General features: G+C 44.9%; 2 protein-coding genes across 5 annotated transcripts in view; one reads left to right on the top strand and one right to left on the bottom strand.

Moving 5' to 3' along the window:
* Nucleotides 1-14,156, top strand: part of RSPH14 (radial spoke head 14 homolog) — a 60,446-nt gene that overhangs the window by 21,713 nt on the left and 24,577 nt on the right. The gene's annotated exons all lie outside the window — the stretch shown is intronic.
* GNAZ (G protein subunit alpha z) overlaps nt 1-14,156 on the bottom strand; it is a 40,121-nt gene that overhangs the window by 13,030 nt on the left and 12,935 nt on the right. Inside the window, exon 2 of the mRNA XM_028709042.2 lies at nt 4,525-5,812. Within this exon, the coding sequence (XP_028564875.1) occupies nt 4,525-5,247 (723 nt within the window). The 5' untranslated portion in view covers nt 5,248-5,812. The remainder of the gene's footprint in view (nt 1-4,524; nt 5,813-14,156) is intronic.

Here is a 14,156-nt window from a genome sequence, read left to right as displayed (position 1 = left end):
TTTCTATCTTCTACCATATCCCTCAGGAGATATTTATGACTTTATAGACAGTTGCCGAATGAAAATATTAAATTCAGCATGATGGCTTGCAGTCCCATCAAAAGATGTTTTCTCTGAAGTATCGCCAATTTAAATGCATTTACTCCTTGCTACAATACAAATAACCTTTAGGACTGCAGACTTAACACTCCCTAATCAGGAAACGGCTTGATTGCAAAGGAGAAAAAGCTTAAACAGAAATAGATTTGATTCCAAACCAAGGATAACAGCAACAGTGGAAATTGTATCTGATGGAAGCAGTGGCTCTGAACTGTCCAATACATTTATGACCATTGACACTTTGGGTCACGTACATCTCAAGTTTTCCATTCTCAGTGACAATAGAAGATTGTTGGAACAGTCAGGGGCTTTGGGAGTTCAAACGCTTACAGCAGCCCCTCTGCAAGGATTGCTCATCTAAGCAAACGAAACAGATATTGGCCAGGCAGGCCATGCACATTTCCCCTAACGGCGAAAGAAACAGTGGAATGAGCATGGTAGCAGGCAGAGCAGCAAACCATTTCTAATAAAAACCAGTAATGTCTGATACTAATTCAGGTCCATCAAAACATTGCTTGAACCCAGCATGGCAGCCCTGTACATCCACCCAGGAGTTGCCAAGTATGCCTGCACACTCACTGACATATTCATGCCCTGTATGCTATGAACATTTTGGGGCAGGGGCCCTTGGTTCTAAAAGGGCATTGATTGATGGATTCCATTTCAATACAGGAGGTGGTAGACTCCACCATGGTAGCAGAGCTGGGGTGGGAGAGTGCCAGAGCTCTGTCTAGTCAGGTTGTATGGGATCATTTTCAACCTATTGCCTCCGAGGATGTGGACAGGCTACTTGGATGAGCGAAACCGACCACTTGTCTCCTTGACCCTTGCCCATCCTGGCTCATAAAAGCGAGCCAAGCAGGTTGGACAATGGGCTGTGTGGGATGGTGAATGCTTCCCTCTGTAAGGGAGTCTTCCCTGAACCCCTTAAAGAGGCAGTTATTAAACTTCTTCTTTAAAAAACCATCTTCGGACACGGCCATTATCACCCAGCTTCAAATCTTCCATTCCTGGGCAAGGTCGTTGAGCGGTTGGTTGCTGAACAACTCCAGGCCAGTCTGGAGGGTGTGGACCATTTGCATCCCTTCCAATTTGGATTCAGGACCCATCACGGGACTGAAATGTTTTTAATGTTTAATGTTTTAGATCTGTCAGAAGCTGCCCAGAGTGGCTGCGCAACCCAGTCAGATGGGTTGGAGTGCTACTACTACTACTATTACTGCTACTACTACAGTGGTACCTCGGTTTTCGAACGTAATCCGTTCCAGAAGACCGTTCGAGTTCTGAAATGTTCAAAAATCGAAAACTCAACAGCCAACAGCTAGGCCTCAGGATCTTGCACTCAGCAGAAGCCGCGTGGCACGTTCGACTTCCGAGGCATGTTCGAAAACCGAATCATTTACTTCTGGTTTTACGGAGTTCGTAAACCGAAATGTTCGTCAATGGAGACGTTTGAAAACCGAGGTACCACTGTACTAATAATACCCTTCGTCAGAAGACCATAGGGAGGTGTACAATATAAAACCACAAAAATACATAACAGAGTAACAAACAGAAACAATAATAACCCCCACTTGTACAAGTAACTTGGATTCTTCTCCATCCTGGATGATTACAGCTGCTTTTGAGGGACTGAGACTTTGGCTCCCCAAAGTTTCCCGTAGAGATGAAGAGAAGACAACTGTCAGGCCTCTTCTCAAAAAACAAAACAAAAAAAATATTATCTGCCAGACTGAGGCTGAATCTAAGCGACATACAACAGCCTCCCCCAATCTGGTGCCCACCAGTTGTTTTGGGGTACAATTCCCATCAGACCTAGACGGCATGGCTTTATGATGCTGTGGATGATGAGAGTTGTAGTCCAAAACATGAGGAGGGCACCAGGTTGGGGAAGCGCGATCACAATGAAGGTTGGCAAGTTATCATACTTGTAAGATTCAATAAAGTTCAGGGTTTGGGTGTTGCTCTGGATACAACATTATGCTACAAGGGGAGAACAATTTCTTGGAGTACATTTCACCCGTTTACTTCTGATGAGAGGGCTGTAATTATGTAATTATTTAAATTTATAGAAGGCTCCCCCCCCCATGTTAAAGATTGTCAGAAGGCATGCAGTGAGAGAACTGAAACGAGAACAAGAGCAGAAGCCTCGCTGTTCAAGAGCCAACCTAGCTACATTTCCTGGTACTCCTGAATTAACAACTTTCTTTCTGTAGCCTCATTTCAATAGCCTTCCTTGGCAAACATGTCTGATTATCTAAATGTTCTAGGTCAATCTTGCTGGCTGGGGCTGATGGGAGTTGTAAACATATTTATTTTATTTAGGGAAAACATTTATAATCTACATTTCATCCGAAGCTCCTAGAATGAAAATAGACACAGCCCAATCCAAAAATGAATAAAATTAAAGCAGTGTAAAAGGAAACAAGAAGTAAACACCAGGAGGCCACCAGGCCAGGGGACGAATGATGAATCAAGCCCAGATGGCTCAGCTTCTAGTGGCAAAGTTTAACCTTGATCTGAAAAAGTTGCATTGACCTCTATATCTACAATCCCAGAGTGGTATCAAGGTATGCAGGACTTTTCAGGACTGCTTTGCAACTCTGCAAACAATCCAGGCAAGATTGTTGCCTGATCTCTTCCCTGCCTAAACCACATTAACCATTATAACAGCATTTGAAATGATCCTTCACTCTCTCCCACCATTTGTTAGAACAGAAGGATCTCTCAATGAAGCAGCTCTTACCCCCGACTCGAGCTGCTTGTCATTCTCCATAATTGCACATCAATTATAAATAGAGCCTGAGATTACTACTTAATTGCATCCTACAGAAAAGGGTGCATCCCCCCCCCAATTATATAAAAAAGTGCTTTGTTTCAAAATTCATAGGCCTGTAGGTTTTCCTCAGTTCCTATGGACACCAAGTTGAATTATCTGTTTCAGGAGAATATTGCCAGGAATACTGAGCCCTTCTTTTATTTCCCAGAGGGGGTGACATTATCAGAGGTTTGGAAAGATCTCCCAAGCTTTCTGAAGTGCTTCAGATGAATAGGGGAAGGCAAAGCAGAGTGTGCAAAGCTCCTGAGACATTTTCTCTGACATTTGTTCTACCTCTATTCTCAGAGGCTATACACAGCTGAATAGCAGTTGCTGAGAATTGCAAGTGGGGCAAGTGTGTGGGCTCCCCACTGGGGCATCTGGTTGGCTACTGTAAGAACAGAGTGCTAGATTAGATGGGCCTTTGACCTGATCCAGCAGGCTGTTCTTATGTTCCTACCCACAACCCCCCAATCTCTGCAAATCTTCAACAACATCAATGTGGAGGCACAATTATGACTTCAGCTGTGACACTGAGATTGGGGATCTGCAAAATGGCTTGCGGGATAAGCCCTGAGATTCTCCATCAAAGCCAGACATAAATATGGAATTTCCATCTGCTGAGCACACACATTATCAACAGTGACCATGAGCGCTCTTTTTCTGCATGAAGAACATTTCATAACAAAGCCATTGATTGGATACCAGGAATTCCATACAGAGAACCTTCTGCAAACGAAGCATCTACAATTATGCATGTTACCATCTTAGTTAAATTATATATTGAGGAAAGACACTGGAAAGCACAAACAAAACTGGCAACAAAGGTCAAGTCAAGGAGGGTGAATGCAATGATCCACACACACTTCTGCATATGCAGTCATTTCCATAGTTACTGTATCTGTTTGTTCAAGCAAACTGGAGGCCAGTATTAGCACCATAAAGAGACTGCAAAGGGAGTCGGATTTTATGATATGGACAGAAGCTGTTTAGTGAACACCATAAAATTCTCTGTGAAAACCCACGCAGATAGCAAGTCTCAGACCAGGGGGTGCCATTTTAAACAGCACAAAAAGGTTAATTCAACTTAATTTTGAAGCTTCAAAGGCTTTCTGGAACTCCTTTTTTAAACTGTGTCACGTACATCCCTCCAGAATACTTTACCCAGAGTTTTCTGTATTTACACGGCAACAGTACCTGCAAGAGGAACACAACATCCAACCTAAAAGTGGCTGCCAAGACAATAATGTCTCTTTACAAAAAGAGAGTCACGTGGTCCAACGACTGGGTCATCATATCTTCTGAGCTTTGAAGGTAGAGCAGCAATGAAACTTCAGACAGAGGGCATTAGTATGCCCTACCCTTTTCCATTATGATAAAAACCATTCTGTTTTGGTCACAGAAGCTAGCCCATATGAAAGGCTTGTAGGAAATATAAGGGCAGTTATGATGCGCAGCAGCTGTTTCCAGGATACCTTCTGCTTGAGCACTCGGAAAAGAAACTGAGCATCATACCTGGAACCCACAAGCAGTATCAAAATACACATAATGAAACAATGAAGACTGGAGGGGATGGGGAATGGGACAAAAGCTACATTTGGACTTACCGTTTGGTTATCTTCATACAGCTTCAAGTCATATCCACTCAGCTCCACACAGAAAATTATTGCTGTAACCCCCTCAAAACAGTGGATCCATTTTTTACGCTCAGACCTCTGCCCGCCAACGTCCACCATTTTAAAAGTCAGCTCTTTGAAAGTAAACTTGTTTTCCACAATCCCTGTGGTCATGTCCCGAGAGCGCAGAATGTCTTCGACCGTCGGGATGTAATCTAATGCAGCAATCCTTTCTAGGTCATTCAAGTAGTAGGCAGCATTATCCTCTAGATGGTACTCATTGGAGCGACAGAAACACTCCTGTACCCCGGGGTCAGCCCAGAGCCTCTTCATCACCCCGAGCAGCTCGGGCGTGATCTCCCCTTTGCTTTCCGCGGGGCCCGTCAGAGCAAAAAGCTGCACCGCATCGTAGGCGCGGTCGGGATTGTGGAACTCGATTTTCAGAGTGGCCAGGGCGCGGATGATGCGAGTGAGGGAGTCGATGGCGTTATAGATAATCAAAGGCTTGTACTCCTTGCAGGCCTCCAAGTTGAAGCCGCCGCTGTGGATGATTTTCATCTGCTTGACAATGGTGCTTTTGCCAGAGTTGCTGGTGCCAAGGAGTAAGAGCTTGATCTCGCGCCGCTGCCGCTGACTCTCAGAGCGCAGGTGGCGGTCAATTCTCCGGGACCGCCGCGCTGCCTCTTTCTCCTCAGAGCTTTGCCTACATCCCATGGTACAGCAGAAACTAGCAGAAGGGGATAGCTGTAGACACTCTCTCTCTCTCTCTCTCTCTCTCTGCTTCCCAGAAATAACTGCAGCGATTCTTTTTATCTGGTGTATCTTCTAGGAGCAGGGTGAGAGTACTGTCCAATTTGTGATGCCCTCCAATAGACCAGGACCAAGCACTTCAGTCCCAGGAAGGTTGCAAAGTCATAACAGACAACCACAAACAAACAGTAGCTTCAGCAGAGCTCATTAGCACTCCCATTTTCTGAGGAAGCATTTGCACCTTCCCCTTATGGAAGGGAAGCTTTCCTTGCCCACAGAGTGGTCGAAATCTGCCCAGTGTCCCCTTTTGCTCTCCTGCATAGCTCTCCTGCACAAAGGCAAGGAGGAGGTGCCCTGGCTCCTGCCGCACTTCTAAGTTTCACTCGTAGTTTCCAGTTGCTGTAGCAATGCCATCAGGTGCAGTGAAAACTCCTGTCCAGTCTTGTGCTGCATTTATTTGGCTTCCCTCCCTTTCAGACGTGATTCTTTATGCTGGTCAGGTTTGAGTACATGAAGCCACAGTCTCCCCCTGTTAAGACAGTGGGACAGAGGGGGAAACATTAAATGAGCTTCTTTAACTGGGGAACGTGAACATCTTATCCTCCCCCAAGCAAGCAACCCAAATAGAAAGCAGGAAATCTTGGAATGGAGCAAAAACACGGCGAGCTGAAGGCTGAGGAGCCCTGGAGATTGTGTGCTTGGCACAAAAGCAAACCTAATCCCTTTGTCATTCCAGCCTGATGTTTTTATTACCCAAACCCACATGAGCTGTTTACAAGCTCTTCTCGTGAAGAAGACAACCCTCCTCTTCCTGCACAGCCCTGTCCTGACTGGTTTTTCCCAAAATGAAGGAAAGAAGAGGGAAAGGGAGACAGATCCACCATTTCCTTCCCTGTTGCCTCAGAGTCCAACACCCATTGAATGCACATGTGCAGGTACACACACCCCATTGCTTTCCTTTCTCTCTTTTTGGCATTGAACTTTTTCTTCTGCAATTCATGAAGTCAATTTTTAAATCAAGATCTTAAAGCAAAGCTTTTCAAATGGGCTCTCCTTCATTGGAAATTTTTAAACAGTGTTTGAATGGCCATCTGCCAGGGATTCTTTAACTGTGATTCCTGTATTGCAGGGGCTTGGACCAGATGAACCTTGGGGTGCCTTCTAACTCTACAATTCTATGAGTGCAGAAACTCTGTTGCCTTTAGAGCAGCCTTCCCAAACCTCATGCCCTACAGATGTTGTGGACTACAACTCACATCAGCCCAGGAGGGAGGGAGGCTGTTTTAGAGGGTCTTTGTGGGCTCATCAAATACCCAAATAGATCCTCACTCCTCAACTCAAACGAGAGGGAAGCCATAGCATGACATTTGCCCCTTGTTCTTCCTGCCTCACCCACCCTTGTTTCCCTTCAGCTTTCTTCCCCTACTCTGGATTAGGGACGAGAGAGAAATTTTATTCAGTCCACATTTAAAGGTAAACCCACTTAACTGGAACTTTCCAAAACAATATAAGGACTGCAACACAGGTAGCCTTCAAAATTCACACTTCTGCGAATTTTGTAGTGCAGTTCTCCAGCCAAGTAATGTTTGCACAGAAATGCTTCTGCTGGGTTAAAGTGTGCCCAAAAATGCAAATGTATGTGAAAATAGCATACAGTAATGCATTATATTTGGGAAACTGCTTTGCAAACATGTGTCTATTGGGCAAAATGCCATACAAAAACGTGTCTCTTAAAAGAAGTTCACACTAAAATGCTGATAAATTTCAGTGAGAACCTTTGTAAAATGATGTGGAAGTGTAGAGAACTGAATTTAAAGTTGAGAAAAATGAGAAACTTAAATTGACAGATTTGGCCTTCAGCAATTCATAATCACCCACTCCAGTGATCTCATAATTAGCATGTGCATACCTGTTTTGTATCTGAAGTGCTCTGCTATTTCCTCATGTATTCCCGTATATTATGACATTTCCTGCTGATTTCTCCCAACACACTTCAGCCTACAGTAAGTTAAGCTGTCCCTCCCTGTCAGAACCCCAGCAGGAACCAGTAGAACACATCCAGTCTGTCTCAACTTTCTAAATTGAGCAAAAAAGCCAGGATTCCTTTACAGCCTTCTCTAACCTGGTGTCCTCCACATATTTTGGAGTGCAGCTCCCAGAACAGGCATAATTTTATTGTATGGTGCTTAGAAACTTTGCTGATTAAATGGCATACATAAATAAAAATATATGATCTGATTTGAACATTTTAATCAATATCCTGGACGCCTTAGCCTTTGTTGCTTCTGTCATATTAAGACTTCTTGACATTATTATTTTCTGTTTTTATAAAGGGGAGGGTGGAATCTCCAGCCCATGGGTCAATCTTCATCTGCCAGTGGTCCAATTTGACCCGCGAGGCCATTTCCACTGTAACCACGGCCACCTGTCAGTCAACTGACATCACTGGGTGACATCAGCTGATGGGCAGGGTTCAATCCTGCTGGGTACCGCCTCACCAGAACGTTCCCTGTAGGGAATGTTCTGGCAAAGCAGACCCCTGTGGAGAGCAGGACTGAAGCCTTCACTTATCAGCTGGTAAGCGGAGAGTTCAATCCTGCTAGGTGCCAATTTGCCAGCACAATCCCAACACAGAACCTTCCCACCACACCACAGGTTAATTTTGACAGGAGTGCCCATTCATCCGTCTCATGACATCAGGTGATTGGCAGGTGAACTGCCTGCGAAGTGGGGGGAGACAATGTTCTGGTCCACCAGGTCAAAAAAGCTTACTTTTTTTTTTTATGTAGCCCAAAGCGGTTAACCATACAAGACTTTAAAATTAGCAATTTAAGAACCAAAAAGCAACTGTCAATGTTATTTTTGTTCTAAAACTTGCAGCAAACAACTGCAAAAATAAATATTAAAAGCTTCAGAGGGGGGATAGGTTTTAGGTTCCTCGAATACTTAGCCCAGTTACAGTTAAAAATGAACTGAAGATCAGCTCTTCGGACAGTAAGACCAAAGGCTCATCCATTCCAGCATTTGTTCACCATACGCCAAAAAAATCTGGCCCTCCAGCATCAGAAACAGGAAGCTGAACTGAGTTTTTTCCTTCCTCTAGCAGAAGGACTCTTCTTACATTCTTCCTGAACTCTAATTTGGTTAGGCCTCTGCAGGCATTATCCCTGGAGGAAGGCATGCTATGAAGCAGAGTTGGCAGACTCCAGGTGTGTCAGATTGACACGTGTGTGTGTTCATTTTACTAAAACCCCAAGATCTACCAACCAGTGCCAGGTGCATGAGAGAGATATTTAAAATTAAAGAACAGGGGGCCTTCTGAGCACATTCTGAACCAGGGGGTTTGTTTCCCGTAGCAGAGCTAGACTGAGCGCACACTGCTTTCACACAGAAGTCTACTCCTGGTCAGCCTTCTTCATTTCAGCAGCTTAATTCAGGTGGGAAAAGCAGCTATGCTGTTGCTATCATTAAAGAGCCAGACAGCCTATACAATTGACTGCAAATCGCACAGAGGTCTACCGGGAGAACCCAGCCCTCCTTATGCCCAACCCTTCTATAAGCCACAATGACTGTGCTCTGCCTCCACAGTCAGAGGCAGCAATGCTTCCGAATTGCTGGAAACCACAGGAGGGGAGAGCGTACTTGTGCTCAGATCCTACTTGCCGGTTTCCCACAGGCATCTAGTTGGCTGCTGTGAGAACAGGATGCTGGACTGGATGGGGCATTGGCCTAAGCCAGCAGGCCCTTCTGATAACACAGGGATAACTACTGACAACCTCAACAACCTCAGATATGCAGATGACACAACCTTGATGGCAGAAAGTGAGGAGGAATTAAAGAACCTTTTATTGAGGGTGAAAGAGGAGAGCGCAAAATATGGTCTGAAGCTCAACATCAAAAAAACGAAGATCATGGCCACTGGTCCCACCACCTCCTGGCAAATAGAAGGGGAAGAAATGGAGGCAGTGAGAGATTTTACTTTCTTGGGCTCCATGATCACTGCAGATTGTGACAGCAGCCACAAAATTAAAAGACGCCTGCTTCTTGGGAGAAAAGCAATGAGAAACCTAGACAGCATCTTAAAAAGTAGAGACATCACCTTGCCAACAAAGGTCCGTATAGTTAAAGCTATGGTTTTCCCAGTAGTGATGTATGGAAGTGAGAGCTGGACCATAAAGAAGGCTGATCGCTGAAGAATTGATGCTTTTGAATTATGGTGCTGGAGGAGACTCTTGAGAGTCCCATGGACTGCAAGAAGATCAAACCTATCCATTCTTAAGGAAATCAGCCCCGAGTGCTCACTGGAAGGACAGATCCTGAAGCTGAGGCTCCAATACTTTGGCCACCTCATGAGAAGAGAAGACTCCCTGGAAAAGACCCTGATGTTGGGAAAGATGGAGGGCACAAGGAGAAGGGGACGACAGAGGACGAGATGGCTGGATAGTGTTCTCAAAGCTACCAGCATGAGTTTGACCAAACTGTGGGAGGCAGTGGAAGACAGAAGTGCCTGGCGTTCTCTGGTCCATGGGGTCACAAAGAGTTGGACATGACTAAACGGCTAAACAACAACAACAAATACTGACACCTCTATGGAGGTACTTGGAGCAGTCCCGTCCCCCCAACCAATCTCAATTACAAAATGATCTTCCAATTTACGTTGCACTTTCTGCATGGGCAACGGTTGCTGCCAGCTGATTAGCATATTGGTCCAGGTGCCATAGCCACCCTCCAGCATTTCCTTCCACAAACATGGTGCTTCCCTGTCTCTCCCCACAGACCCCTGCTCCTCCAGTCCTCGAGACACTCCTCCTCTTCCTCTTCTGCAGAGGAGGCAGTGAGGTCCAGGCAGCCACAGAGCCCAGATAACTGGATTAGATCAGAGCACTGCCTTTAATCTGTAGAAGCTGATCTGTCAACAGCACCAATTAGGAGCTTAATCCTTTCAATCCCATAGATAAATTGTACAGAATCTGCTCTAGAGCTGTTATACGCACCGCAGACTGGTAGCAGTTCATTGGCATTGAGTGGGTTGGTATACATGACCCTTTTGAAGACATCCGTTCCTGCAGGGGGTTTAAAACTTGGCAGATTAATTTTATCTGCCATCTGTTTGACTCCTGCTTATTTTGTTGATGCCGTGCCCTTTAACCCTGTTTTGATACTGATACTGGTTTTTAAATTTTGTTCTGTTAGCTGCCTTGGACATCTTCTGATGGAAAGGTGGGGCATAAATTGACTACAACGAAGTGCCTTTTACTTAAGGAATTTATATCATATGTTCCACGTAAGTCCGAACATGGCTATAACAAATAGCTTGATGATAAAATATTAGCTACTTTATTTATTTGCATTAGCATGCCACACCATAACACAAAGTTAAAATAAATAAAATAAGACAGAAGTTAAATAAAGTTCTGTAGGAAACTTACATTAAATCAGTAAAATAATAAAATAAGCAAAATAATATTTGGAAGCCATAAAATCAAAAGCAACATAGATACAGCTAAAGTTGGGCTGGGCGGGGCGTCACTATAGCCTGAAAGTCGAAACACAGATTTTAAAACTACATAAGTTATCAAAAAGGCCTGGGTGAAGAGAAAGGTCTTCAACTGGTGCCAGGTAAGCCTTTCTTGGAAGACTGTTTCCTAACCTAAACGGCCTTGATACCTGAAGGAGTGTCTCCATCCGCATTGTTCAGCCCAGACACTGAGGTCCAGCTCTGAGGGCCTTTGGCGGTTCCCTCACTGCGAGAAGTGAAGCTACAGGCAACCAGGCAGAGGGCTTTCTCAGTAGTGGCGCCCGCCCTGTGGAACTCCCTCCCGTCAGTTGTCAAGGAGATGAGTAATGATATAACCTTTAAAAGACATCTGAAGGCAGCCCTGTATAGAGAAGCCTTTTAATGTGTAATGTTTTATTATGTTTCTATATATGTAGGAAACTGCCCAAAGTGGCTGGGGCAACCCAGTCAGATAGGTGGGGTACTAATAATAATAATAATAATAATAATAATAATAAATTATGATGATGATTAACCAGCGTGCCCCTCCTGAAAAGGCCACTATCTCCCTGATGGATGCAAGCAAGGACAGCAAACATTTTAAGGCAGGCATGAGTTATGACTAGAAACCCACAGTGAAATTGAAGTTTTCAAGAACACAAACGAAAAGGGAGAAAGGGCAAAACCAGCTCCCATTCACAGGCTTATTCATCAGTTCACTCCCTTCAGACTTTTCTCCCAGACTCTCAGAATGCCTTACGTGGGGTATGTTCTCTCTGTCTCTCTCTGGAAGCTCTGACAAGGCTCACAGCTGTCTGTCCACCTGTGGGGAGGGAACTGCATGAAGTGCCCTCAAGGCCACACATGGGAGCCAGGCTTGCATTGTAGAGCACAAACAATTCAAAATGGGACTCCTACGAAGGTGAAAAGGAACTTGAGGAAGCAAACAACTGTAAAGCATGTACCGCTTTAAAAATCTCCAAATATGGATTATAACTGGAATATAAGCTATCTTCGCAAAGCAAATTGGCACCAGTGCACCACTTCACTTCGCACCTCAAATCTCAGTGGCAGCCTGTGCAGTGCCAAAATCGGGTGCCCCCCCTTCCATTGGGTGTCATAGTTGCAGCACCCCAGAAACTCCCCACCCAGTGCGACCGCACCAGTCACACACCCCTAGGTCCTCCTTTGGTCATCATGACTAAACTCAAGGATAAGCACAGAAGAGTCTGCACAGAGATGAAACCCAAATTCTACATCAAGTGAATCCATTTGAGATTCTGTACTCAAAAGAAATTATGCAAATCAGGAGCAAAGTATGATGATACCTGCCACCCCCTGGAGCCTTTTGAAGACACTGCCTGCATGTTTTCAAACGCACCTATACAGCCATGAAGGACAGAATCATCCTAAACGGTCCTCTCTTAAATAAACCTCTGCATGCTGCAGCTCTTTAACAAGAATAAGGCACTCCAATTGCTCTTATTGGGATGGTTTCCAAGGAGTACAGAACATTGCTTTGCTGATAAAACTGATATTATTCACACATTATCTCAAAAGCCAGGCGCACTTCTAGAAAAATAGCTCTGCACGTTATGGCCAGAGCAAGGTTCAGTCTAATCAGGGAAGCCATTTTCAGAGGCATCCTCTGTGCTCCAGCCAAAAGCCTGCTCACTTTGCAGCCTATCTGCTCTGCAAATGCATTAATTCTTAGTGCTTCTGTAGTACATTATTGTGAATTTCCTGGGCAGCAAGTAATGTGATAACTAGAAATGCAGCCAAAAATAGGAGAAAAAGTGGCTTCCATTCTGCTCTTGAATAACAAGTCCCGGGAGAATCTGCATACCCTCTTGAGCTGTCATTTATTTAAGGTGTGGGCTTCAAAATTATATTCTCCAAAGAAGCTTCCTCGCCATTTGGGTGGGAGAAATGGGAGTACACATGCTTTTTTTCCTTCCAGAGATGGGAAAGTGGTATAGGGGAAACAGCTGGGGGGGGGACAACAGAGGGAGAAATCTTGCCACTCTTACTCATTTTTGTTTCGCTCGGTGTCCTAGTTCCTCTCTCAGCCTGAGTGATAGAACACCTGCAGTTGTGGGAGATGGGAGAAGGAAGTGCATCCAGGAAACTGGCAGATTAGATGGAAAGGGAGAGAAAAAGGCAGAATGGCTGGATGACAAATGGGGTTTTGGGAGTGGCGAACAGCCACCCCAGAGCAATGCTATGCCTGAGGTGACAGAAGCAGCCTCAACTTAATTGCATTTTATTGTTTTATGTAAGCTGCCTTGGAGATCGAAAGGAGGGCCAGAAGCTAAGTAAATAAGCAGTTAAGCAGTCAAGGCTAAGCATCGGCTTTGATTTGGCTACGCAGGTTCAGTGCATCTCTTTCTATATACAGTGGTACCTCAGGTTAAGTACTTAATTCGTTCTGGAGGTCTGTTCTTAACCTGAAACTGTTCTTAACCTGAAGCACCACTTTAGCTAACGGGGCCTCCCGCTGCTGCCACACAATTTCTGTTCTCATCCTGAAGCAAAGTTCTTAACCCAAGGTAATATTTCTGGGTTAGCGGAGTCTGTAACCTGAGGCATATGTAACCTGAGGTACCACTGGATACACTTGCTTTTTCGAGATGTTCCATCTTACACACTGCAAAGACAGGATGGGGTATGTACAAGCCACACACTCACACGCCACTGGAAACCTTGTGGATAGGACTTTCATGGTACATCTGTTATTAGTCATCTGCCCACTCCTTGTGATGTATTTGGAACTCCTAAGCAACCTTGGAAGCTGGGTTAAAGAACATTCTTCTATGGCATCTCAGGGTTCCCTAAATGCAGTTCCTGAACTATCTCGGATTGTTCTCGGATCACGGGACATATTCTATTCTGGCCCCATTCCTAGAAGTTATTTCTTGAAGCATCCACTGGATATTCTGAGCTCATTTGTATTTGACTCCCATTGTAAGTTGATCCCCAATGTGCACCTCTTGATGTGAATCGAGAGCACAAGAGGCAGCGTCCTTGCCACAAGCCTTCCAGGGGAAACATCCATACAACATTGTCTTCATAATTATCAGATTTTATGCCTGGCTGCTGGCGCTCTCTCTCTCTCTCTCTCTGTTTTCACTCAATTCCTTGGCTGTCTCACCAGCCCACCACATGTTCTGGTTCCCCCACCTTTAAAGGTGCCAGATTGTTCTATTCGAAGCCTCTCAAATCCACCTCGCCCACCGCCATCCCTTGCTTTTCCAAATGGCACTTCCGTACACTAAAAACGGGAGTATGAATACAACAGACGGCCACTGTAAATAAGCCTGAGGGCCATATGAGATGGTTGAATGTATATGCTTCAGCAGAGGGTTCCCAGGCGACA

Source organism: Podarcis muralis, chromosome 16, assembly GCF_964188315.1.
Source record: "Podarcis muralis chromosome 16, rPodMur119.hap1.1, whole genome shotgun sequence".
Taxonomy (NCBI): domain Eukaryota; kingdom Metazoa; phylum Chordata; class Lepidosauria; order Squamata; family Lacertidae; genus Podarcis; species Podarcis muralis.
The sequence above is the reverse complement of the archived record's forward strand: the minus strand, read 5'-3'. Positions and strand labels throughout refer to the sequence as shown.